At 44.3% G+C, this 27543-nt stretch overlaps 1 protein-coding gene across 2 annotated transcripts in view; it reads left to right on the top strand.

The window, feature by feature from the left end:
* LOC111972009 (Golgi apparatus protein 1) overlaps window positions 1–22935 on the top strand; it is a 42292-nt gene extending 19357 nt beyond the window's left edge. Inside the window, exons 2-26 of one of the 2 annotated variants that reach the window (XM_023998833.2) lie at window positions 4055–4084; window positions 4291–4377; window positions 4985–5200; window positions 6279–6482; window positions 6680–6751; window positions 6993–7179; window positions 7384–7598; window positions 10884–11005; window positions 11104–11205; window positions 11958–12111; window positions 12304–12342; window positions 13931–14068; window positions 14313–14399; window positions 14544–14606; window positions 14777–14890; window positions 15116–15204; window positions 15301–15511; window positions 15629–15766; window positions 16166–16289; window positions 16465–16607; window positions 17532–17633; window positions 17904–18011; window positions 18137–18257; window positions 18389–18495; window positions 18779–22935. In XM_023998833.2, the coding sequence (XP_023854601.1) occupies window positions 4055–4084; window positions 4291–4377; window positions 4985–5200; window positions 6279–6482; window positions 6680–6751; window positions 6993–7179; window positions 7384–7598; window positions 10884–11005; window positions 11104–11205; window positions 11958–12111; window positions 12304–12342; window positions 13931–14068; window positions 14313–14399; window positions 14544–14606; window positions 14777–14890; window positions 15116–15204; window positions 15301–15511; window positions 15629–15766; window positions 16166–16289; window positions 16465–16607; window positions 17532–17633; window positions 17904–18011; window positions 18137–18257; window positions 18389–18495; window positions 18779–18946 (3141 nt within the window). In that variant the 3' untranslated portion in view covers window positions 18947–22935. The remainder of the gene's footprint in view (window positions 1–4054; window positions 4085–4290; window positions 4378–4984; window positions 5201–6278; window positions 6483–6679; window positions 6752–6992; window positions 7180–7383; window positions 7599–10883; window positions 11006–11103; window positions 11206–11957; window positions 12112–12303; window positions 12343–13930; window positions 14069–14312; window positions 14400–14543; window positions 14607–14776; window positions 14891–15115; window positions 15205–15300; window positions 15512–15628; window positions 15767–16165; window positions 16290–16464; window positions 16608–17531; window positions 17634–17903; window positions 18012–18136; window positions 18258–18388; window positions 18496–18778) is intronic. The other variant, XM_023998834.2, reaches the window with a different exon arrangement.
* The last annotated feature ends 4608 nt before the right edge of the window (window positions 22936–27543 follow it).

The raw sequence follows: 27543 nt of genomic DNA, 5'->3' as shown, positions 1-27543 counted from the left end.
AATAAATAAAAAACGGGTGTTGCTGGGCAGCTTCAATGTGGTGCTCTTATTCTTCTCACTTTGCTGCTATAACTTGATGACCCTTCACATACCTAACCGTTTCTTGTAGAGTGTATCCATTGTTTTCAGTGCCATGATGTCCTTGAGAAGCAGATTAGATGCATGAGCAACACAGCCAATGGGTGTGATGTGAGGGTAGGACTCCTCTACTTTAGACCAAGCAACCTTCATGTTCGCAGCATTGTCTGTCACCAGTGCAAGTATACCTTCTGTGGTCCAAGGTCATTGATTATTGCCTTCAGCCCATCTGCAATGAAGTGACCTCTGTGTCTGTTGTCCCTTGTGTCTGTGCTCTTGTAGAATACTGGTTGAGGGTTGGAGATGATGTAGTTAATTATTCCTTGCCAAAGATCGTTCAACCACCCATCAGAGATGATTGCAATACAGTCTGCTTTCTCTATGATTTGCTTGACCTTCACTTGAACTCTGTATCCAGCAAATGAGTAGATAAAGCATGTCTGGTTGGAGGGGTGTATGCTGGGTGAAGAACATTCAGAAATCTCTTCCAATYCACATTGCCTGTGAGCATCAGAGGTGAACCAGTTGCATACACAGCTCGAGCAAGACATTCATCAGCATTTCTCTGACTACGTTCCTCCATTGAGTCAACTTGATTCCAGGAGGACCATGAGCTGTTGCTATCGATAAGGTGTCTGATTCATCATTTTCACCTCGAATAGAAGTAGAGGGACTTTTGTCAGAGGTAGCTTATTGTGAGCTCTGAGGGAACTTTAGACCAGATGATTCTGCATCTTTGTTGCGTTTTTCACATGATTTGGCACAGTATTTGCAAATGTACACAGCTTTTCCAACTACATTTTCCTTCTGCAGTGAAATGTCTCCACACATCAGATAGTGCCCGTGGCATTTTCTTGTAAAAAAACAAAAAACAAATACAATTCCAAGTACAGATAAATGGTTAAGCAGTTAGATTAAACAACTCCTTTTGTAAGATACATGTTTTAAAATAAAACGTGTATGGAAACAAGTGAATTACCACTCAGTTAGCAGGCTTAAGCAAGCTAAAACCCACATGGTAGCAAAAACTAACTAGCAGAAATTGTTAGGAAGTTAGAAATGATTTAAAACACACTTTGCTCTAGGCTACTATTTTCTAGTTAACAAAAAAATGTCATATAAAATATGTTCAACCCACCCAGTATTGTGATCAAAACTTATCAGAAAGCATGTAGTCCTTAGCTCAATAGCATCTCATTAGGGTGCAAGATCTGGAGAATCAGCTGTACATGTGATGGAAGAATGCACTGTGCATGCAGAAGGTTGCAATTCCATTGAATTGGGGATCGTTTAACCAAAATATGCCACAAGATCTAGAATTGCCTTGTGTATCCCACAAAAAAAGTTTCACTGTTAATAAGCTAACTTTTTAAAATGAATTTAACCTCTACTTCATCACCATCCCTGATCCGGGAGCATCCTCATCAGTAAAAAAGCTGACTAGCATAGCCTAGCATAGCGCCACAAGTAAATACTAGCATATAAATATCATGAAATCACAAGTCCAATACAGCAAATGAAAGATACACATCTTGTGAATCTAGCCATCATTTCCGATTTTTAAAATGTTTTACTGCGAAAACACTATGTATTTCTATTAGCTAACCACAATAGCAAAAGACTCAACCGTATATTTTCACAATTTTTCTACCGCATAGGTAGCTATCACAAAACCGACCAAATAGAGATATAATTAGTCACTAACCAAGAAACAACTTCATCAGATGAGTCTTATAACATGTTATACAATAAATCTATGTTTTGTTCGAAACTGTGCATATTTGAGGTATAAATCATAGTTTTACATTGCAGCTACAATCACAAATAGCACCGAAGCAGCAAGAATAATTACAGAGAGCAACGTGAAATACCTAAAATACTCATCATAAAACATTTATGAAAAATACATGGTGTACAGCAAATGAAAGATAAACATCTTGTGAATCCAGCCAATATTTCAGATTTTTTAAGTGTTTTACATCGAAAACACAATATAGCATTATATTAGCTTACCACAATAGCCAAACACACAACCGCATTCATTCACCGCAAAGGTAGCGATCGCAAAAAAACAGCAAAAGATATAAAATTAATCACCAACCTTGACCAACTTCATCAGATGACAGTCCTATAACATCAGGTTATACAAWACACTTATGTTTTGTTCGAKAATGTGCATATTTTGAGCTGCAAACCGTGGTTATACATTGTGAATATGTAGCATCGATTCACCAGAATCTCCGGAGGAATTTTGGACAGTCACCTAATCTAATCAAAGAACTCATCATAAACTTTACTAAAAAATACATGTTGGACAGCAAATGAAAGATACACTAGTTCTTAATGCAATCGCCGTGTTAGATTTAAAAAAATAACTTTACCATAACAAACAGCTTACGTTATAGCGAGATAGCGCCCGCAAAAAGGAAGGAAAATACGACTAAACATTTTCCACAGAAATACGAAATAACATCATAAATGGTTCTTACTTTTGCTGAGCTTCCATCAGAATCTTGTACAAGGAGTCCTTTGTCCAGAATAAATCGTTGTTTGGTTTTAGAATGTCCTCTTCTCCTGTCGAATTAGCAACCTTAGCTAGCCAAGTGSCGCGAAGATGTCCATCTTCACCTAACGCAGAGAACGGAAAACTCCAAAACTCCCGATTAAACGTTGAATAATCTGATAAAACTATATTGAAAAAACATACTTTACGATGATATTATCACATGTATCAAATAAAATCAAAGCCGGAGATATTAGCCGTCTATACCGAACGCTTTTCAGAAGCCAATGCTGATGTCCTTCCCGCGCCTTGGTAGACAAAGGAAATAGTGGTCACGTCATTCCAAGAGCTCTTGTTCGACCTCAGATCAAGCTAGACACCCCATTCCACCTCCCACTGCCTGTTGACATCTAGTGGAAGGCGTATGAAGTGCATGTATATCCATAGATTTCAAGCAAATGAATAGGAAGGCCCTGGAACAGAGCCTCGATTTCAGATTTTTAGTTAGCTAAATGAGGAGTCCGCTACAACGAGCAACCATCAGGTAGGCTGTGGAATCTGAATGGATTTGCTGTAGATAAGGACGGGAAGCACAGCAAAATACAGTAGCCTCAATTAGCCTAACGTTAGCTAGCTGGCTAACATAGCTGGCTATCTTAGCTAGTTTCTTTCCATCGATTTGATGCATTAGACGGGCACTACCAGATGGGATGATGATGATATATGGCGTCTACAAGTTTGTCTAACTAGCAAGAGTCCGTATGCTCGCTCGTCAAACYCACACACTGACCTCTGCCCATCCCCCGAACTGCTGCAAGCAGAGTGGCACCTCCCAAGTTGCACAACAAATCAGTTCCAAAGTTTAATCAAAGTATTTTTATTTTGACTGGGGGAAAAATGCATGATATTCAAATAGTGACATTATTTCAAATGCTACCACAAGATTTGGCTTCCATGTGGCACTGCCCTCCTGTAGATTGTAGTAGGCCATTTTGTAGAGTGTTATTTTAACACTATAGCGATGATTAGTGCTTAGTTGGACAGGACTGCATTGCTTACAGTCAGTCTCCTGCGGCTCAGCTCCCATAGGGAGGCCATACATCAGTCAGCCTGGCCTGAGAGGTGCTAAGGAGAGGCATGCAGACATTCCTCTCCTCAATGGCCTTGTGATAATTTAGGAGGTGGGCTCAGTCAGGACAGTAGCTATAGGCCCACTAACGGTATAAAGTGAAATGGGACTGATATTGACAGGTGACACTCGTATGTTTCTACAGCCCTACAAGTTGTTGAGTCATTACATCTTACTGGTGGCTAAGTGTTGTGTTCAGCTCTTCTCTACTCCACACTAACTGACAACTGAAGTGCTGCATCACTGTGTTTGTTTGGCCTTGTGCTCTTAATTGCTCACTGCCCAGCATTTTCCTGCTTCTCTTTACGGTTCGAATCATAATTTGACCCTTTTTTTCTCTCCAGGAAACCGAGATCGCTGCTGACTGCAACCATGTAAGTGTTTTGAACTCCCTCCCTCACATCATTAAACCGTCCTTTCAATTTGTGTAACTGAATGTGAATAACGATTTAATACAGCGTTGTTAGCCCCACTTGTGGTCTGACCTGCTATCACACCCCTGCTTCCATTTCCCACTCAGTGGACCTGTACTGTTTTCTCTGAGCTATCAATAGACTTGTTTAATGTCTTCTTTCTCCAGCTCCTGTGGAACTACAAGCTGAACCTGACGACTGACCCCAAGTTTGAGTCTGTGGCTGTGGAGGTGTGCAAGACCACCATCACCGACGTAAGTTGGATAGCTAGCTTGCAGAGCTTTATGCATCTGACTAGGTAATAATTATTATTATTTGAGTGCTTATTTGTCCTGTTTCACATATCCTCTCCTCAATGGCCTTGTGTGTGTATTATACACATGCATGAAATGGGCTTTTTGCATATCCCAACTCCCCCTGAGACACCCTCGGCGAGCGGCCAGGGTCAGCCATTATCAACGGCAACCCTAATTGCTCCAGGGCACATTGACAGATTGTTCACCTTGTCGACTCGGGGATTTGAACTAGCGACCTTTCGGTTACTGGCCCAATGCTCTAACCATTAGGCTACCTGCCGCTACCGTTAGGTCCTGTCCTCATGCTGTCACTGTCCCTGGCACCTAGCAACACCTAGTACCAACACACCGTTTGTAAGTTGGCCTAACACACCCATGCTCAACTGGAAAAGCTTCAATTACAGTTAAGTGGCCTGCCTATAGTAGTTTCTTCCATTCTTTAATCATGGATTGGTTTTGGCTTAATCCCTACGTGCACAGGCCTTTGATGCCCATGCAAACTAATTGTGTAAGAAAGATATATTGTGACATACGCTAACCATAATTTTCCCCTCTTTCCTCTCAGATAAAAGAATGTGCGGCGGAGGAGAGAGGAAAGGGCTACCTGGTGTCCTGCCTGGTGGATCACCGCGGCAACATCACGGAGTACCAGTGCAACCAGTACATCACCAAGATGACCAGCATTGTGTTCAGCGACTACCGCCTCATCTGTGGCTTCATGGACAATTGCCGCGAGGACATCAACAGCCTGCACTGTGGCAGCATATCCACCGGCGAGAAGGTGACTGCTCTCGTGGCCTTCTCTCGCCTGTCTGTTATTGCTCTGTGATATATCAGAGTACATGCTATTTAGCAGACGCTTTACATCCATTTGGTCCCAGGAATCGAACCCACTATCCTGGCCATGCTTTAACAGCTGAGTTACAGGGGACCACATCTATAGGCATAGCTCTAACCTTGTCTAACTCTCATACACACCTGTCTCTTCTTACTGTCTACTCTCAACTCATTTCACTGGCGACTCAGTAGCCTACACATCTGTAAAGATGGAACACTTGCTCACGTTTTAAATCAGGAATTTGTCATGAGGGCTTTATATAGCATTAGATTTGTATGAATCGGTCTCTGTCTCTAGAGGTAACAAAAAAAACGGACAGGCGCAGGATATACCCATTTTGTTTGTGCTGGTTTCTAATTTGTTTGGTTTTCCTTTTTATTTGACACTTTGTGTTCCACCATGGCTTATGACTACATGAGGTTTCCTGCTTTGGGCATAATGTAGTCAGGCTTGAGTTACTGCCTCTGTGCTGCTCTGAGATCCAGTGTGGTTTTCCTGGCTATGAGTCCTCCTGAGTTTGCACTCACTACAGTCAGTAACTTAGCTACTTCAGTCATGATTTATGACGAATTTAGCTTCCACGCTCCCAAAACTCCCAGTGTTAAACAATTTATATTTTCATCCTGGCATCCTCTGAATTATTCATTTCTACAGGATGATTAATGACCATGCCTTCAGGAATCAAAAGCCAGTTGTCAGGGCAACACAACGGCAATAACTACTGACGCTGGAAGAAAAAAAAAATGTTGGTCCTTTTTTAAAATATTTAACTTCTCTGTATTTACTAGTGTATTTCCTCCCCTCTCTGACTGTTTTTGTGGTTGTGTGTTCTATTAAATTGCTAAAAGAAATCCTTTGAAAAACAATATTTGATAAAAACATCGGATCCAAAGCGCAACTCTGGGTGTTAACACTTCTGGTCTCACACAGAGACGCATCAGTACACAAAGGCTTGTCAGTGCTGTAGCCAACTTGAACGTATCCATCTCACTGTCCCCATGCCACCCTGTCTGTCCCTCAGGACGTGCACTCCCAAGGTGAGGTGATAGCATGCCTGGAGAAGGGTCTGGTCAGGGAGGCAGAGGAGCAGCCTGGGGCCCATGCCATCAGGCCTGACTGTAAGAAGGCCATCATGCGTGTGGCCGAACTCTCCTCAGACGACTTCCACCTGGACAGGTACCTCTACTTTTCCTGCCGGGAGGACCGTGAGCGCTTCTGTGAAAATGTGAGTACCTTCTTCCTGTTCCCTTCTCGTCTCTTTCTTTTCTTTAGAGGCTAAATATTGAGATTCGGGGTCAGATAAATTCAGACTTTTATCCGAGTTGAATCCAAGCTCCTTGCAAAGGTGTTTTTGTCACTAACGTTGGGAATGTGAAAATGAATTCATCATTGAATCACAATTCTATTTTCTTTGATTTCTAGACTCCAGCCGGAGAGGGCAGAGTCTACAAGTGTCTCTTCAACCACAAGTTTGAGGAGGCCATGTCTGAAAAGGTACGTGTTCTGCTCTACAGCCTGGTTGGAACGGAGTCATCGCCAAAATAATCATATCTTCTGCTACTTGTCATTTGTCCATATGAATAATGCTGTTATTGCAAGGCATTTTGTCAGCAAGGTTGTCTAAAATGTAGAGAACACCATTGAATGGGAATATCTGTTCTGGTAATTCCATTCTATTAGTCAGTGAGTCAGATGGAGATTGTGACCCGACCTGTGTTTTGGTTGACCTCCACAGTGCAGAGAGGCTCTGACCACGCGTCAGAAGCTGATTACCCAGGACTACAAGGTGAGCTACTCCCTGGCCAAGGCCTGCAAGACAGACCTGAGGAAGTACCGCTGCAGTGTGGACACCAACATGCCCCGTGCACGCGAGGCCCGCCTCTCCTACCTGCTGCTCTGTCTGGAGTCTGCCGTACACAGAGGTTAGGCTGGCTGTCTCTTCTTCCTAATCTATATCTGTGTCTCTCCCTGTCAACCTGTTTGGTCAATCTGTATTCGTCTTTCTCTCATACGGTGTCACACTGCTGTTACTTTGAGGATTTTTCTCTCCACTTAATGGAATGAAATGGCTTTCTAGTGCCCCACTTGTAGTTCCTATGTGACTTTTCCTGACGTGTGTGTTCCAGGTCGTACGGTGAGCGGTGAGTGTCAGGGGGAGATGTTGGACTACAGGAGGATGTTGATGGAGGACTTCTCTCTGAGCCCTGAGATCGTGCTACACTGCCGTGGGGAGATCGAGGCCCATTGCTCCGGCCTCCACCGCAAGGGACGCACCCTGCACTGCCTCATGAGGGTGGGCCGAGGAGACATGGGCACCATCGACAACCTCTGCCAGAAAGCTGTGAGTTCACAGGGTTCTCCCCAGGAGTGGTGCTGCTGTGTAAGGTGGGCGGGGGAGGTCTGGAAGGGGGAGGTGTTCAGAGTTTTGTTTAACTTCTTATGGCTGAAGGGGCAGTATTGAGTAGCTTGGATGAAAGGTGCACAGAGGTGCCCAAAGTAAACAGCCTGCTCCTCAGTCATAGTTGCTAATATATGTATATTATTATTAGTATAGGATAGAAAACACTCTGAAGTTTCTAAAACTGTTTGAATGATGTCTGTGAGTATAACAGAACTCATATGGCAGGCAAACCTGAGAAAAATTCCAAACAGGAAGTGGGAATTCTGAGGTTGGTCGATTTTCAACCAAGACCCTATTGAATACACAGTGGGATATGGATGAGTTTGCACTTCCTACGGCTTCCAGTAGATGTCAACAGTCTGTAGAACCTTGTCTGATGCCTCTACTGTGAAGGGGGGCCGAATGAGAGGGGAATTAGTCAGGTCTGCCATGACCTGACCATTCTTTGACCATGCACGTTCACATGAGAGGGAGCTCTGTTCCATCGCTCATCTGAAGTCAATGTAATTCTCTGGATGGAAAGTTATTCAAGATTTATGTTAAAAACATTCTAAAGATTGATTGAATCAATCGTTTGACATGTTTCTACTGACTGTTACGGAACTTTTGGACATTGTCAGCTTTTAGTGAACGTGCTTCCTGATGTTGGATTTGCTTACCAAACACGCTACAAAAATAGCTATTTGGACATAAATGATGGACATTACCGAACAAAACAAACATTTCTTGTGGGAGTCCTGGGAGTGCATTCCAACGAAGATCAGCAAAGGTAAGTGAAGATTTATAATGCTTTTTATGAGTTTTGTTGACTGCACAATTTGGTGGGTAACTGTATGGCTTGCTTTTGTGGCTGAACGCTGTTTTCAGATTATTGAATATTGTGTTTTGCCGTAAAGCTTTTTGAAATCTGACACAGCGGCTCCATTAAGAACAAGTGTATCTTTAATTCTATGTAAAACATGTATCTTTCATCAAAGTTTATGATGAGTATTTATGTTATTTMACGTGGCTCTCTGCAATTTCTCCGGATATTTTGGAGGCATTTCTGAACATGGCGCCAATGTAAACTGAGGTTTTTGGATCTAAATATGAACTTAATCGAACAAGACATATACACTGCTCAAAAAAATAAAGGGAACACTAAAATAACACATCCTAGATCTGAATGAATGAAATATTCTTATTAAATACTTTTTCTTTACATAGTTGAATGTGCTGACAACAAAATCACACAAAAATGATCAATGGAAATCAAATTTATCAACCCATGGAGGTCTGGATTTGGAGTCACACTCAAAATTAAAGTGGAAAACCACACTACAGGCTGATCCAACTGATGAAATGTCCTTAAAACAAGTCAAAATGAGGCTCAGTAGTGTGTGTGGCCTCCACGTGCCTGTATGACCTCCCTACAACGCCTGGGCATGCTCCTGATGAGGTGGCGGATGGTCTCCTGAGGGATCTCCTCCCAGACCTGGACTAAATCATCCGCCAACTCCTGGACAGTCTGTGGTGCAACGTGGCGTTGGTGGATGGAGCGAGACATGATGTCCCAGATGTGCTCAATTGGATTCAGGTCTGGGGAACGGGCGGGCCAGTCCATAGCATCAATGCCTTCCTGCTGACACACTCCAGCCACATGAGGTCTAGCATTGTCTTGCATTAGGAGGAACCCATGGCCAACCGCACCAGCATATGGTCTCACAAGGGGTCTGAGGATCTCATCTCGGTACCTAATGACAGTCAGGCTACCTCTGGCGAGCCCATGGAGGGCTGTGCGGCCCCCCCAAAGAAATGCCACCCCACACCATGACTGACCCACTGCCAAACCGGTCATGCTGGAGGATGTTGCAGGCAGCAGAACGTTCTCCACGGCGTCTCCAGACTGTCACGTCTGTCACGTGCTCAGTGTGAACCTGCTTTCATCTGTGAAGAGCACAGGGCGCCAGTGGCGAATTTGCCAATCTTGGTGTTCTCTGGCAAATGCCAAACATCCCGCACGGTGTTGGGCTGTAAGCACAACCCCCACCTGTGGACGTCGGGCCCTCATACCACCCTCATGGAGTCTGTTTCTGACCGTTTGAGCAGACACATGCACAGTTGTGGCCTGCTGGAGGTCATTTTGCAGGGCTCTGGCAGTGCTCCTCCTTACACAAAGGCGGAGGTAGCGGTCCTGCTGCTGGGTTGTTGCCCTCCTACGGCCTCCTCCACGTCTCCTGATGTACAGGCCTGTCTCCTGGTAGCGCCTCCATGCTCTGGACACTACGCTGACAGACACAGCAAACCTTCTTGCCACAGCTCGCATTGATGTGAGCCACTTGTGTGGGTTGTAGACTCCGTCTCATGCTACCACTAGAGTGAAAGCACCGCCAGCATTCAAAAGTAACCAAAACATCAGCCAGGAAGCATAGGAACTGAGAAGTGGTCTGTGGTCACTACCTGCAGAACCACTCCTTTATTGGGGGTGTCTTGCTAATTGCCTATAATTTCCACCTGTTGTCTATTCCATTTGCACAACAGCATGTGAAATTTATTGTCAATCAGTGTTGCTTCCTAAGTGGACAGTTTGATTTCACAGAAGTGTGATTGACTTGGAGTTACATTGTGTTAAGTGTTCCCTTTAGTTTTTTGAGCAGTGTATGTATTGTGTAACATGAAGTCCTATGCGTGTCATCTGATGAAGATCTTCAAAGGTTAGTGATTAGTCTTATCTCTATTTGTGCTTTTTGTGACTCCTCTCTTTGGCTGGAAAAATGGCTGAATTTTTCTGTGAGTTGGTGGTGACTTAACATAATCGTTTGTGGTGCTTTCGCTGAAAAGCCTATTTGAAATGGGACACTTTGGTGGGATTAACAACAAGATTACCTTTAAAATGGGTAAAGATACATGTATGTTTGAGGAATTTTAATTATGAGATTTCTGTTGTTTGAATTTGGCGCCCTGCACTTTCACTGGCTGTTGTCATATCATCCCGTTAACGGGATTGCAGCCATAAGAAGTTAATTTATTTTAATTTTTTGTAGTAAAAAAAAAAAAAGCCTGTATAATCACCAGGAATTCATCTTAAAATTAGTTTAATTTAGGACATTCCACCACCGAGGTCAAACAGAAAAGAGAACCACTGTCAAGTTTTACTACACGTGCAGTTTGCCTAGTCATCTAGCTGTGTAACCCTCCCATTACCAGACAGTGGTTGTTGAAGGTTTGGGTCTCTCTTTCTCTTAGCTCCAGACCCTGATCCAGGAGGCTGATCCTGGGGCAGACTACCGTATCGACCGGGCCCTGAACGAGGCTTGTGAGTCTGTCATCCAGACCGCCTGTAAACACATCCGCAACGGAGACCCCATGTGAGTCACAAAATTGTTACTCTCTCCTGCTTGATTGACACAAAGCTAGCAGAACATTTGTCTGTGGAATTGTTAAGCTCTAACATGCTTTTGTGTAGGATCCTGTCTTGTCTGATGGAGCACCTGTACACCGAGAAGATGGTGGAGGACTGTGAACACAGGCTTCTAGAGCTGCAGTACTTCATAGCACGGGACTGGAAGTAAGTAGCAATGCTACTAGTTTATGGTGATGCTTGTCGTGGAATATTCTAATCAAGTAAGAGACTGTCATTTCTTCAAACAATCATCTTTATTCAATATTGATTAATTATTGCAATAATGAGGCTGGTCGACCGCACACTTTAAAGTGTGTTGCCGAGAGCTTAACCTTTACGGAGGAATCCTGTTTCTCATATAGCTGACACTAAGAATGCTTAGTCATGGCTGGTTCCACACCTCCCATGCAGATCAGCCATGGTTATCTGCACCTGGTGCTGTTTTAACCCAACCCCGGTTTAGTTTCCCAGATTCCAGGATGATTAGAAACTGAGGGGTTTTCTTCTACTCCTCCAGGCTATCTCGGTTACACCCACCACATGTTGTCTATGGAATGTCAGGCTGCAACTCAATTGTCAGCTCAAGCTCCAGAGGCCCAACTCAGCCCCACAGACACAGATGAGAGAATACTCATAATAGCTTTTCGACGCATAAACAGTATTAAACAATCTTGTAATTTCTCTCACATGCTTCACACATTCAAAGCCTATTAGGGGCCTGATCAGACTCCATATTAAGGGTTTTTAGTATGCCTGGTCAGTGTGCCCTGGTATGGTTTCCTACACTGTGCTTTTGCTTGCTTTTTTGGGTCTAGGCCAGGTTACTGTAAAATCACTTTGTGGCAATTGCTGATGTAAAAGGATGTTATAAATGTATTTGCTTAATCCTCACACACACTCCTCTTACTGTCTGCCAGACTGGACCCCATCCTCTATAAGAAGTGCCAGGGCGATGCCTCCCGCCTGTGCCACACCCACGGCTGGAACGAGACAAGTGAGATGATGCCACCTGGTGCCATCTTCTCCTGTCTGTACCGCCACGCCTACCGCACAGAGGAGCAGGGACGGCGGGTAGGACTGATTTCACCGCAGTGCGCTGCACAAAACGTAGCTATCAGTGGCTAATGTAGAGGAACATCAATATAGATGTAGCTAAATGTCAAATTTTCACAGAAAACCTAAATATTGTCTGAAGTGATCTAGGACCTTTTTAGAAATGCATCTGTCCTCAGTACATTCTGAAGGTGTTGTCCTTTTTAAAAGGGAAATGCAGTGGAAGAAACAGGAAGACGTGTTTTCGTTGTAAGTTCAGTGTTTTGTTTGGGATGATTATCACGATTTGATTGGGTTCTGATTCCTGAAGTTGATTCTGGTCAAAATGAAGGCATATTATAGATTTTGCTTGTTGGAGAATGTCAATTCGATTACGTTTTTGATAATGAAATGATTTAGCCAACGACTTAAAGTATGAGTGCATGCACCTCTACATGTTGAATGTGTCATTGGTATCAGCAGTGGGATTATGTGATGTAACGATCACTATACTCCCGGAAATGGTCTTGAGAATGACTACCTTAAAGGCCCAGTGCAGTCAAAGTTCTGTTTTCCTGCAGTAACTAACACTGTAAAAGTGTTAAGAAATGGAATCCGTGGTATTTCCTGGTAGTTGCTGGTTGAAAATGCAATCTACGCAAGACCTCATCAGCCTGATTGGCGTGAGTTTCGGCTTGCCTGGTGATAACACCAGGCGGTAAATTGGTTAATAGATCAATAACAGAGTTCCAAACCTGTCTACCAATAACCACTCCCAGACAGTCCTAGCAAAATTCTTGCTCGAGAATGACGTGAAATACGGGCCAATTCAAGAGGGTGCTACTAAATTAGTGTCTAAACCTAGTTATGTTTTTGCCTATGTCAGTATGAATCACATACAGTGAATCGTTAGATTGTTCTCTACAATATTATAACATTAATATGCTTGTACAGTGTTGATTAAATAAGATTGTTTGTTGTGAACGTTGCTAGTTTAGACCGCACTGGTCTTGGTTGTATCGCTTCCATATTTAGACGTTGCGAGGTGGTAACATTTGGAGATGTTTCCACGCTTTGGACCAATCAAAATCAACTTGATACCCTTTGTCATTTTCATCTCGAGATCAATGGCTTTCTATTCCTCAAACCCTGGTCAATCAACTTTGAGAGGGCCTGTTTCTATGGTGATTATAAAGGGGAAACTCAGAAATAAACAAAAAATGGGGGAGGGTAGATACTGATTCTGTTTGTTCGCTTTGTAAATTAATTTTGTGTGCAAGTGTTTTTCTTTTATTCTGTGGTTTTCATTTATAAAAAGCCCATGTTATCACACATGAACCTGTAGGCACTAGTTAGCTTGTCAGATGACGCTCGACTTTGGCGCCGTTCTGCTCACGGAGCAGTGTCCACTTTTTGACCATGGCTGTAATCACATTCTAATCTCTCTAATCATGCTAAATTCTCTGAGTAAATCYTCTTTGCCAGAAATGATTTGATATTGAAATAATATCTGCATTGGGCCTTTTTAATATTTGACTGTAATGGTTGATTGGTGACGTTAACAGTGGGATTATTTATTGTGATTGCCCATTCAATATACTGAAGGTACACTACAAGCAAACATATAATTCTGATGGGACCTTCCATAAGTGTTGACACTTGTCTGTCTTGGGGGCTCCTATCTCCCCTACTGTCTAGTTCTCTTGTCCTGCATCCTAAACAGGGTTGGCCTCAATTCCATTTCAAATCAGTAAATTTAGGAAGTTCCTGAAAGTCCAATTGACTGGATTGAAATGGAATTGATCCAGATCCTGTGTTTTTTTATAATGTTGAGTGCTATTCTCTTGATATTCTTTAGCTGTCCCGGGACTGTAAAGTGGAGGTGCAGCGTATCCTCCACCAGAGGGCGCTGGATGTGAAGCTGGACCCTGAGCTGCAGAGACGCTGTATGACTGACCTGGGGAAGTGGTGCAGTGAGAAGACTGAGTCTGGACAGGTACTGGAGGAGACCGCTTGCTGTCTGTCACAGCAAATTCAGATGACTTGCATAATAAGCCATCTCATCCATTCATTGAATTGTAGCCTGTAACTGCTGACGTGATGGTTTTGCTTTAAAATGCTGGATGCAGACAGTCCTTTACTATAGAATATGGCTGTACATATTGGGGTTAGATCAGGGGGACAGTAATTGCACAACCAGGGTGTAAAAAGTTTGACATGGACTTTTTTTGGTGTTCCAGGAACTGGAGTGTCTACAGGATCACCTAGAGGAGCTGGTGTCAGAGTGCAGGGATGTGGTGGGGAACCTGACTGAACTGGCGTCTGAGGTGAGAGAGACAGGAGTACCAGGGACACGCTGACTAACTGGTTGACTGACTGACTAGCTGACTGACTGCTCTGTAAGAAGAACTGGCTGTGGTAAACTATGGTTGGTCACATGGTAAAAGGGCGTTCTTCTCTTTTCCCACCAGGACATTCAGATTGAGACTCTGCTGATGAGAGCCTGTGAGCCAGTCATCCAGTCGCACTGTCACGTGAGTCCTACCTCTACCACAGCCCCGAGCGCCCTCTCAGGGTTTCTCATACCACCAACCCCCATTTTAACTCCACTAACAATGACTGGGATTTCTCTCCTGTCAAGAATGTAAAATTATCCATTAACTGATCAGGTTATCCTGACCATTTCTCCCCTTCTCTCTCCCAGGAGGTGGCAGATAACCAGATCGACACGGGGGATCTGATGGAGTGTCTGGTGCAAAACAAACACCAGAAGGAGATGAACGACAAGTGTGCTGTGGGAGTCACACATTTCCAACTGGTGAGTCTGTCTGTCGCCCAATTCCAAATAAACTCCCAACACTGGTGTCGATCTGAAATGATTGGATAGATGGAAGTGAGAAACATACAATATGCATCTAAACCAACGCTTTCATCCAAAGCAACTTACAGTGCAGTGAGTTCATCCAGTTTGATAGTATGTGAGATTTGAACCCATGACTTTGACAGCTGCTTCACTCCCATTTTCTCTGCGCCTCCCTTTCAGGTCCAGATTAAGGACTTCCGTTTCTCCTACAAGTTTAAGATGGCCTGCAAAGAGGATGTGCTCAAACTCTGCCCCAACATCAAGAAGAAGTGAGTCTCGTCTGAGAGAGAACCTGGGCATAGTTGACCCAATTACAGTCAAACTTTAAACGGACCCAAATGTTGTCTCTCTTGCTGTCTCTCTAGGGTGGATGTAGTGCTCTGTCTAAGCACCACGGTGAGGAACGACACTCTTCAGGACGTCAAGGAGCAGCGCGTGTCTGTCAAGTGTCGTAAGCAGCTGAGGGTGGAGGAGCTGGAGATGTCTGAGGATGTCCGTCTGGAGCCTGAGCTCTACGACTCCTGTAAGCAGGACATTGGGAGGCTGTGCCAGAACGTGGCCTTCGGGAATGCCCAGGTAAGGCCCACTGACAACTGTTTGTGTGCCTTGAAAAAGCATTTAGTGTAAACAGTATTTTTCATAACTATTGATTACGCTGATGGCAACTATTGATGACTTTGACGTTTGTAATAGGTGATAGAATGTCTGAAGGAGAACAAGAGGCAGCTGACCCAGCGCTGTCACCACAGGGTGTTCAAGCTGCAGGAGGTAGAGATGATGGACCCAGAGCTGGACTTCCAACTCATGAGGGTCTGCAAGCAGATGATTCGGGTATGTACTTTTCAGAGTCATTTTAGCACCGAATGCATAACACAAGGACCCTGGTCCAAACCCAAAGCAAGGAATGTAAGGAACTTTTCAACAATGTAGCTATGCTCAAAGGTGCCTCAGTCAAACCATGATTCCTGATTACGTTGTGTCCGTATGAAGTTACATTTCAGAGTACTTTTCTGAAGGAGAGATCCCTGGCTGCTACTAAGACTGTCCCATACAGACATGATGACTGGCTTGTTGTCTGTTGGTCTCTCCCCTGTGTCTTCTCTCCCAGTGTGTGTATTTCATCTGCATAGATGCAATACATTTAATCGATAATAGAGAGCAACGTTTCACCAGCTACGCTGCCTTCATCTGTGTTTCTGAGTGTCCTAGTGTTGTCTGTGTCTCTGCCAGCGGTTCTGTACTGAGGCTGATGCCAAGAACATGCTGCAGTGCCTGAAGCAGAACAAGAACAGCGAGCTGATGGACCCCAAGTGTAAACAGATGATCACCAAGAGACAGATCACACAGAATACAGGTGGATACTGAATATACACACACACTATAGCTCACAATATGAGCAGAGATTATGGCTTCCACCAAACATACAGTACACAACACCTCTGTAGTATTACCCTACCCCTATGGTTCTCACCCTGTCTCCCCAATCTAACCCCTATGGTTCACCCTGTCTTCTTTTGTGTTCTGTCCAGACTACAGGTTGAACCCGGTGCTGAGGAAGTCGTGTAAGGCTGACATCCCTAAATTCTGCCAGAACATCCTGAACAAGGCTACAGGAGACAGTGAGCTGGAGGGACAGGTTGTCTCCTGCCTCAAACTCAAATATGCAGACCAGGTCAGACTACACATGTTTACTGTGTCTCCTTATACGGACCAGAAATATTAACTCAACAATTTCAACTATTTTTACTGAGTTACAGTTCATATAAGGAAATCAGTCAATTGAAATTAATTCATTAGGCCTAATATATGTAATTTACCCGACTGGGCAGTGGTGCAGCCATCGGTGGGCCTGGGAGGGCATAGGCCCACCCACTTGGGAGCAAGGCCCACCCACTGGGGAGCCAAGCCCAGCCAATCAGAATGAGTTTTTTCCCCACAAAAGGGCTTTATTACAGACAGAAATACTCCTCAGTTTCATCTGCTGTACGGCTGACTGGTCTCAGATGATCCTGCAGGTGAAGAAGCCAGATGTGGAGGTCCTGGGCTGGCGTGGTTACACGTGGTCTGTGGCTGTGAGGCCGGTTGTACTGCCTAATTCTCTAAAACGACATTGGAGGCAGCTTATGGTAGAGGAATTAACATTCAATTGTCTGTCAACAGCTCTGGTGGACATTCCTGCAGTCAGCATGCCAATTGCACGCTCCCTCAACTTGAGACATCCGTGTCATTGTGTTGTGACGAAACATCACATTTTAGTGGCCTTTTATTGTCCCCAGCACAGGGTGTAGCTGTTTAATCAGCTTCTTGATATGCCACACCTGTCAGGTGGATAGATTATCTTGGCAAAGGGGAACTGCTCACTAACAGGGATGTAAACCAATTTGTGCACAACTTTTGAGAGCAATATGCTTTTGGTGGGTATTGAACATTTCTGGGGTCTTTTATTTCAGCTCATGGGACCCACCTTTTACATGTTTATATGTTTGTTCAGTATAGTCGACCATGTTTGAGGGATTGGTAGGTAGGTTACACGTACTGTCTGTGTGTTTGTCTGTGTGGGTGTACTTAGACCATTCTCTTACGTGTGTGTCCACAGCGTCTGTCTCCAGACTGTGAGGACCAGATCAGAGTGATCCTACAGGAGTCAGCTCTGGACTACAGACTGGACCCGCAGCTGCAGATTCACTGCACCGATGAGGTGATTGGGTCTAAACAGGGGTGTATTCATTGTCTTGCAATGGAAACCATATACAGTTTTTAAGAACCAAACGGAACGAAATAGGGAGGGACCTTCCTGAATTTGCCAAATAGAAACTCTGTTTTGTTGCAAATCGTTTTCCGTGTGGAGTAAACAGTTGAAATATTTCGCTACAGAATCGTCGCAATACACCCCAGAACTATTACAAACACACACGCTTTGTAACACAGTTAAGAAATGGTGGTTATACATTACCCTTCTGCGTGTCAGATCTCTCGGCTGTGTCCAGAGGAGGCTGCGGCCCAGGAGCAGACCGGTCAAGTAGAGGAGTGTCTTAAAGTCAACCTCCTCAAGATCAAAGTGGAGGGCTGCAAGAAGGTGGGTGGTTCTGTTCTCTTCCCTCTCCTCTTGGTAAACAGAAACTGACAATGTTCAGCCTTCTTAAGAGCCAAGAGTCTGAGAAACATCCTTTTATCCCCCCCCCCCCCCCCCCCCCCCTGCAGGAGGCTCTCAACATTCTGAAGGAGAGTAAGGCAGACATCTTTGTGGACCCTGTCCTCCACACGGCCTGCGCTTTGGACATCAAGCACCAGTGTGCTGCCATTCCACCAGGACGAGGACGCCGTGAGTAGTACACACACACCACCTGCACATTTGTACAAACACCTCTGTCCTTTGTACATACATCCCTGTTCCTGAAAGGCCTTTTTCTCTGTGCTGAATGGCCTTTTCTTTTTGCTTGTGTTTCTCGTCAGAGATGTCCTGTCTGATGGAGGCTCTGCAGGACAAGAGGGTGCGTCTGCAGCCAGAGTGTAAGAAGAGACTGCAGGACCGCATCGACATGTGGAGCTACGCAGCCAAGGTGAACAAGACGCGCGCACACACACACACACACACACACCCACAAGACGTCACTAGCTTGCCTAAACACTCACACCTGAGTCCCTTCAAAACAAGTGCGAACCTACCAAACATTACCATCACACTTTTTAATGCGTGTATGTTTTTTGTCAGGAATTGAGCTATCAGTGGATGCTACCCTCTTATTGCCTAGGATTCAACTCACACAATATCACATTGAACAATCTCTACCTTTTCATACTTTGACACCCACACCTGCTCCCCACCCCCTATGTCCCTCCAAGGTGGCCCCGGCCGAAGGCTTCTCAGACCTGGCCATGCAGGTGATGACCTCACCCTCCAAGACCTACATCCTGGCTATGATTGGCCTGAGTGTGTGCATTCTCTTCCTGTTTGGACTGCTGTGTGGCCGCATCACCAAGCGATTAATGCAGGAGCAGAAGGACAGGTAGAGAGAGGGGCCACAGAACCAGGACAGGGCCCTCACTCAACATAGCCCCAGCTGCCCTGACCTTAGCCTGGCTCCATGTACAAACCATCTCCTCCTTTTTATCCTCCTCTTCTACCCCCCCAGCCGCCTCCACATCCCTCCCCGAGACTGGCTTCTAGGGGGAGCCAGCCATTCGAGCTTCTGTCATCATTGCTATGCTGTCTGAGGGCCACATAGGGTGCGGGCCTGGCCTAGATTACCCAGTCTACCCTATAATAGTTGGTTTCACTGGTGTGAGAGTGGACATGCCCTGACTGTGAGACCGACTCATAACCCCTCCACCATCTCCACTCCAGTGTCTGACTGATGTTCTGAAGTTATACAGGAGACTTCTAGAAGGACGCTGCCGCCACCTGTTTGTCCACCATCACTCCACTGCTAACCAGCTAACGCTAACAGACCTGTACCATCGAGCGGCCCAGTTAGGCCAGCCCGATGGGGCATAAGCTAAATTTCTGGATTCTGCTTTTGGTTTCTCTTGCAGTGGTTTTCTTTTTTTGCTTTATCTCATTTAGAGGTAATATTTCTTTACAGATGTTTTTTGTGGGGGGGGTCAGTGGGGTAGAAGGGGAGGTGGATTCACAATAAACAGTAAGAGTTATGTGAGAGAGACAGAAAGAACGTCTCCGTACTTATGTTCTTCCTGAGAGGCTTTCAATGATTTCAGTAGTGATAAATTGCTTTTAGTGTGAGTGTTTGTGAGAATGAAAGTGTATGTGAAATGGGAGTGTTAACTGTTTTTCTAGTATATTGTTATTCTCCTGAGAGGGCGGTGGGGGGGTTGACTGACTTCAGGTTACCCATGTTTATTACATTCACTGATTTGCCATGAGACTGCCAGGTGTGAACTGTCCTCCACCGACTGAGCCACATAGGAGAGGAGTCAACAGCCTACAGCATATTAGATCAGTCGTACACTTATAATAACTGATGATAAATATGATTGATTCCTCAATTTGTGATTATACTGACAGAACTGGCAGTGTATCATAGATGGCTCCAGTGCCAATGCTAACCGAATGGGTGGTATGGTAGAGAAACGGTTAGCATTGACTAGATGGCTGGACATCCAGGCGAGTAGTCACACACATTTCTCTCAAGGTACTCAGAGTTAACAATGGGCATTTCAAAGTTGGGAGAGCTGGGTCTAGGTGGTCTGATTGGACACAACACTGGTGACAGACGGTGCAGAAAGATAAGTCTAATTTTGAACACTAACATTTCCAAAGCTTCCCATGTAGCAAGTTTAAGCCAAGGGTATCTGTAGCGGCGTTAGAATGGTGGTAGAAGGGGTCAAGAACAATGCAAAAAAAAAAAAAAGACAAGTGGTTATAGAGAAGTTTTTGTTTGAAATTATACTGGAACCATTGCACATTTGTATGTTATTTTAGTTATATACGCACAGTACCAGTCAAATGTTTGGAAGCCTACTCATTCAAGGATTTTTCTTTATTTTTACTATTTTCTACGTTGTAGAATAATAGTGAAGACATCAACTATGAAATATCACATATGGAATCATGTAGTAACCCTAAAAAAGTGTTAAACATATCAAATTATATATTTGAGATTCTTCAAATAGCTACCCTTTGCTTTGACGACAGCTTTGCGCACTCTTGGCATTTTCTCAACCAGCTTCACCTGGAATGCTTTTCCAACAGTCTTGAAGGAGTTCCCACATATGCTGAGCACTTGTTGAGTGCTTTTCCTTCACTCTGGTCCAACTCATCCCAAACGATCTCAATTGGGTTGAGGTCGGGTGATTGTGGAGGCCAGGTCATCTGATGCAGCACTCCATCACTTTCCTTGGTCAAATAGCCCTTACACATCCTGGTGGTGTTTGGTAATTGTCCTGTTGAAAAACAAATGATAGTCCCACTAAGCGCAAACCAGAATGGATGGCGTTTCGTTGCATAATGCTGTGGTAACCATGCTGGTTAAGTGTGCCTTGAATTCTAAATAAATCACTGACGGTGTCACCAGAAAGCACCATCACACTTCCTCCATGCTTCACGTTGGGAACCGCACACCCGTTCCCCTACTCTGTGTCTCACAAAGACACGGCGGTTGGAACCAAAAATCTCACATTTGTACAGACCAAAGGACAAATTTCCACTGGTCTAATGTCCATTACTCGTGTTTCTTGGCCCAAGGAAGCCTCTTCTTATTGGTGTCCTTTAGTAGTAGTTTCTTTGCAGGAATTTGACCGCAAAGCACACCTGTTAATTGAAATGCATTCCAGGTGACTACCTCATGAAGCTGAGAGAATGCCAAGTGTGCAAGGCAGTCATAAAGGCAAATGGTGGCTACTTTGAAGAATCTCAAATATATTGATTTATTTAACACTTTTTTTGGTTACTACATGATTCCATATGTGTTATTTCATAGTTGATGTCTTCACTATTATTCTACAATGTAGAAAATAGTAGAGAAATTCTTGAATGAGTAGGTTTGTCCAAACTTTTGACTGGTACTGTATATTGTTTGGTCCTAGCCTTATTTATTTGTTTACTAATGGTCAAAGTTTGAGTCCTTTTTTGATTTGAATGTTATCTTGTTGCCTTTTCTCCAGAGCCCCACAGTGGTGTCAAAATACTTGTAAAACCTAGTGGTCAAACAGAGAAATGGTTCCAATTAGTTTTTCACAGGGGATTTTAGAAAAACTTAAGGGCTGTGTTTCATGTAGGCTTACCCTGGCGTGACGTTTGGATAACCATATACATCTCAATCCGACAAGGTAACTTTTATAAATATATTCGGCTCTATTTACTCTGATTCAAAAATGCAAATTAGCATAAAAGTAGACATCATGCAATAGAATAGAAAAAGTGGATGGTGGGGAAACGATTGGAACCGTTTCCCTGTTTGACCACTAGGTTTTATAGGTATTACGACACATACTGTGGTATTCTCTTGCCTGTATAGCCAAAGGCTTTCGCCTTCGAGTGAAGCCTGGGAGCTGAGGGTGGTGGTGGGGGGGAGGGGCTTGGTGTTATCACTCCAGGAGTTTCTTTCCTCAGTGCGGGAATGAATTCTGTCTGTTGCCATTTGTGTTTCAGTTATTACTCAAAAGTACTGATTCAGATGGGACCTAAACTTTAACCAATCCAGTCAGAGGAAAGCCCTCTCAACGAGAAGAGTTCAAAGGCATTTTCATGACGATTCAACAATCGTTTTCGCAAAACAAACTGTCATGCCATGTAAATGGGATTTTAGTAGTTTCTCCTATTGCTACTATGTCATTGCCTTGTTCTTGAATTGGTGTGAGTCCTTCCTTCCTTCCTTCCTTGCTTGTAAAAACAGTTGATAATTTGACTTGTGAAATGGACTCTGCTGTAATGATCCAAAAGGTAGATTTGTCAATGCGTGCCTACTCTGACAATCCCAGATAGTGTTCCTCCATGTATGTACATAAAGTGTGTGTGTAAGATAGGGATCCTTCATGTATGTACATAGTGTGTGTGTGTGTATATATACATATACCACAGGCCCCTGGCCCACTCCTAACACCCCTTCAAACTGAGCAAAGGTGTGTATGTGCACCCCTCAAAGCGGTCATACCCCAACTTGGGAGAGGGGTAACCTTCTAACAGACGCCAAGAAGAGATCTCATGGCTTTTTTTTTAACCAGCACTCCTCTCTTGTGCTATCCAGACTGCATTAAATACTGTTGAGTCGTTCTACTGTTGCTTACTGTTATTTCTGTCTGTCAAAAGCTTTCATCAAGTCAAAATGAAATGATAACTTTAACAATGTCTATAACATCTGATTTAAGATTATGATGAAAAATGTTTTGTAATGTGTTTAAATTTACGGAGGTCCATTTGCTTTCATCTCTGATTATGCCATGTACTTGAGATGTAACAGAATAATGTATTTCCCTGGTTTAGATTTTTGTTCTGTACAGATGAAATTGGACAATTTGTTAATAATAAAGACTGCAGGTTTTTATACTGTTGTCCACTGTGAATAGAATGACCAGTACCAGCATAATGTCTATTGAGAGAGGTGTTGGGACACTGGGAGGATGGAGGTTGTAGTGCCAGGCAGAGCCTCAAAACCCACTTGGGACAGCTTTTTGTTCATCAACACTAACTCACCTACCACCTCAGTTTAGGGTCCAAGCCAGGAAGGTATTCATTCCAGCCCTCTGCACACAGTTTGTCTAGTCTAGGAATAAAAGTAGTCAGTATTGACACATGGACATAAATTTGTAGATTCTTGTTGATTTTAGTACATTCTGAAGCATACCCAGTGGTCACAACTTCAGTCAACTTTTTTCTCCAGCTCCACAAGAGAGTGGATGCATGACATCCTACTCTGTGTGCCTGGCTGTACATAGTCACGTTGCCATACCTCTAAATTCACTTCGTTGCCACGCCTTTTTAGGGTAGCCTGGTTGGCGACGATGCCAGGTTGTGCTAGGCACTACCATCCATGGTAGTTTAACTTACATTCAGTATGAGTACTCATGCCAGGGGTCCTCTCGGGCCACGAGTAGTGAATTACCTATCTGTTTGTAGGGAACACACTGCCTTGCTGTTTGCATGGGGTTTAACCTTTCATGTGCTCGACCGGCCCCAGTAAGTCTTATATTTGTTTTATTTATTCATTTAGCAGAAGCTCTTATCCAGACTGACTTACAGGGGCAATTAGGGTAAAGTGCTTTGCTCAAGGGCACATTTTACATTTTTTCCCACCTAGTCTGCTCTGGGATTTGAACCAGCAACCTTACTGGCCCAACACTAACCGCTAGTTCAGCGTTTCCCAAACACGGTCCTTGGGACCCCAAGGCGTGCACGTTTTGGTTTTTGCCCTAACGCTACACAGCTGATTCAAATCATCAAAGCTTGATGATTAGTTGATTATTTGAATCAGCTGTGTCGTGCTAGGGCAAAAACCAAAACGTGCACGCCTTGGGGTCCCGAGGACTGAATTTGGCAAACCTTGCATAAGACCCTTATTTGTAGAAAAACGAACACTTTCTATTCACCAGGCAGATAAGCCTCATGACCATCTGAAGAATTGACCTGTGACATTCTGGTGTGTGTGTGCACATCCGGTCATTGTCAGACGGATGGCTGGATTGATAGATCCTGTTTGTCTGCCTTCCAGTGCATACATGGGCAGATGGATAGATAGTGTACTCTCCCTGTAAGGACCAGGTGCACTGGATAGTAGACAACATTTAGAAAACGATTTACGTTTTGATAATATTGTCATTTGAATGTTCTTTAGATAGTGTCTGGAGACCGTTGCTGGGTGTTAAGAAGACCAGGACCAGCTCCTATCATTTGCAATGTGATGGAATGGTGGAACGATTTAATTGAACACTCCGCAATCAGCTGGCCAAGACACAGCTCCAATAGCCTGGTGAGTGGGACGAGTGCCTCAGCCAAGTCGCCCTGGCCAACGATATTAGTGTTATTACATGCACAGTGAAGCTTTACAGGTACTATTAGTTAAATGGATAGATTTTTATTATATGAACGTATTCCTACAACTTCAGAGAATATCCAATTAAGCAAAATGATAAACATTTAGAAATTGCGAAAACAAGGTACAGAACATATAGTTTGAAGAGGACCTCAAATCACACATGCCTTAAAAAAAAGAAAACACATACAAAACAAATATAGACAAATACCACTTAAGTATGGTAATTCTCAATACTAATGACCTCTCATTTATAGTATGCATTACACCTGAGGTGCTCTGCCTGTAATACTAAAGCTACTAATTCCATAGCCCAAAGAAACAACATTGTATTAAATGCACAACCTCTGAGGTTCATTCATAAAAATACCTCAAATTCTCCAAGGTGATAATGAGAGCAGCCTAAAGCCTAATAAAAAATAAAAAAGATTTACAATATGATCCCTGTATTGACAGACCAGTGAGAAAAAACAACAGTATGGCTAGTTCAGGACTTCCTGTAGAACACAGCATAGCCATCTACACAGAGGCCTCCCCCTCGCCATTACCCACAATGCTCTCGCAGTAGTTCAAATCTCTCTCCACCACACCAGACAGTGCTCTCTCCTCTTCTCTACCACTGTCCCCCTCATTCTCCCTTCTCGCTCTTCTTCACTCTAGAATCGCTCATCTCCACCTCTGCCTCCAGAGTAGAGGGCACTGCATGGGGCTCACCGGAGCAGAGTGCCCGTCTGCCTGCCCGAGCGTAGCGGCCGTGACTCCGAAGCAGGCCGAAGCACAGCGTGTCGCCTGCAGGCACCCGTGGGGCGGACATGTTGGGGCGGACATGTTGGAGACCACAGGCAGGAAGTGGAAGGAGACAAAGTTGGGAGCCTGGGAGCAGGCCTTGTCCAACACCACTCACGGGTTCCTCTTTCACCGCCTGGGACAGAGTACAAGGAGGCAGGGATAGGGTGAGGAGGGTTCTTCTTGTTTCACCCAGGAAATATAACTTAACAAAAAACAATATCCAAACTCACATCCTTAAACCCCTGTAAATGTTTTCTATTGTGGTATTGTGTATCTGTCTTAATTTCAGTAGTTATTTATATGCTCAATAAAACAATTATTGTTCAGAGCAAGGGCTAATTTAGGTGAATGAGGTTGTGAGCCAAATTATGGGTGGAGCTGCACAGTGATGACAATGACATTTCAAAAATATATATTTTTCTCTCTCTCCACAGAAACAGCTAAATTGTTAGTTTGTTTCAAAATGATTGAGAGTGTAGAGAATCTCTTTCTGCATTGAATCAGTGTAGCTTTTAATCTCATAGTGCAGTGGTTCCCAAACTGTTTATAGTCCTGTACCATTTCAAACATTCTGGGTAGCCATTTGATTAGATGTTGAGGAGTCTTATGGCTTGAGGGTAGAAGCTGTTTAGAAGCCTCTTGGACCTAGACTTGGTGCTACGGTACTGCTTGCCATGTGGTTGCAGAGGGAACAGTCTATGACTAGGGTGGCTGGAGTCTTTGACAATTTTTAGGGCATTCCTGTGACATCGACTGGTATAGAGGTCCTGGATGGCAGGAAGGTTGGCCCGAGGGATGTACTGGGCCGTACGCACTATCCTCTGTAGTGCCTTGCGGTCGGAGGCCAAGCAATTGCCGTACCAGGCAGTGATGCAACCAGTCAGGATGCTCTCGATGTTGCAGCTGTAGAACCTTTTGAGGATCTGAGGACCCATGCCAAATCTTTTTAGTTTCCTGGGGGGGAATAGGTTATGTCGTGCCCTCTTCACGACTGTCATGGTGTGTTGGTCCATGTTAGTTTGTTGGTGATGTGGACACCAAGGAACTTGAAGCTCTCATCCTGCTCCACTACAGCCCGGTCGATGAGAATGGGGGTGTGCTCGGTCCTCCTTTTCCTGTAGTCAACAATCATCTCCTTAGTCTTGATCACGTTGAGGGAGAGGTTGTTGTCCTGGCACCACACGGCCAGGTCTCTGACCTCCTCCCTGTAGGCTGTCTCGACGTTGTCGGTGATCAGCCATACCACTATTGTGTCTTCGGCAAACTTAATGATGGTGTTGGAGTCGTGCCTGGTCGTGCAGTCATGAGTGAACAGGGGGTACAGGAGGGGACTGAGCACGCACCCCTGAAGGGCCCCGGTTTTGAGGATCAGCGTAGCGGATGTGTTGTTACCTACCCTTACCACCTGAGTGTGGCCCGTCAAGTCCAGGATCCAGTTTCAGAGGGAGGTGTTTAGTCCCAGGGTCCTTGCCTTAGTGATGAGCTTTGAGGGCACAATGGTGTTGAACGCTGAGCTGAAGTCAATGAATAGCATTCTCACATAGGTGTTCCTTTTATCCAGGTGGGAAAGGGCAGTGTGGAGTGCAATAGAGATTGCATCGTCTGTGGATCTGTTATGGCGTTATGTAAATTGGAGTGGGTCTAGGGTTTCTGGGATAATGGTGTTGATGTGAGCCATGACCAGCATTTCAAAGGACTTCATGGCTACAGACGTGAGTGCTACGGGTCGGTAGACATTTAGGCAGGTTACCTTAGTGTTCTTGGGCACAGGGACTATGGTGGTCTGCTTGGAACATAGTTGGTATTACAGACTCGTACAGGGAGAGGTTGAAAATGTCAGTGAAGACACTTGGTCAGCGCATGCTCGGCGTACACGTCCTGGTCATCCGTCTGGCCCTGCGGCCTTGTGAATGTTGACCTGTTTAAAGGTCTTACATCGGCTGCGGAGAGCGTGATCACACAGTCATCCGGAACAGCTGATGCTCTCATGCATGTTTCAGTGTTACTTGCCTCAAAGCCAGCACAGATGTAATTTAGCTCGTCTGGTAGGCTCGTGTCACTGGGCAGCTCTCGGCTGTGCTTCCCTTTGTAGTCTGTAATAGTTTGCAAGCCCTGCCACATCCGTAGAGCGTCGGAGCAGGAGTAGTACGATTCGATCTACAGTGGGGAGAACAAGTATTTGAAACACTGCCGATTTTTCAGGTTTTCCTACTTACAAAGCATGTAGAGGTCTGTAATTTTTATCATAGGTACACTTCAACTGTGAGAGACGGAATCTAAAACAAAATCCAGAAAATCACATTGTATGATTTTAAGTAATTAATTTGCATTTTA

The sequence above is a fragment of the Salvelinus sp. IW2-2015 genome, linkage group LG13, assembly GCF_002910315.2.
Source record: "Salvelinus sp. IW2-2015 linkage group LG13, ASM291031v2, whole genome shotgun sequence".
Taxonomy (NCBI): domain Eukaryota; kingdom Metazoa; phylum Chordata; class Actinopteri; order Salmoniformes; family Salmonidae; genus Salvelinus; species Salvelinus sp. IW2-2015.
Note: the sequence above shows the minus strand (reverse complement) of the source record. Positions and strands in the feature narration are given on the sequence as shown.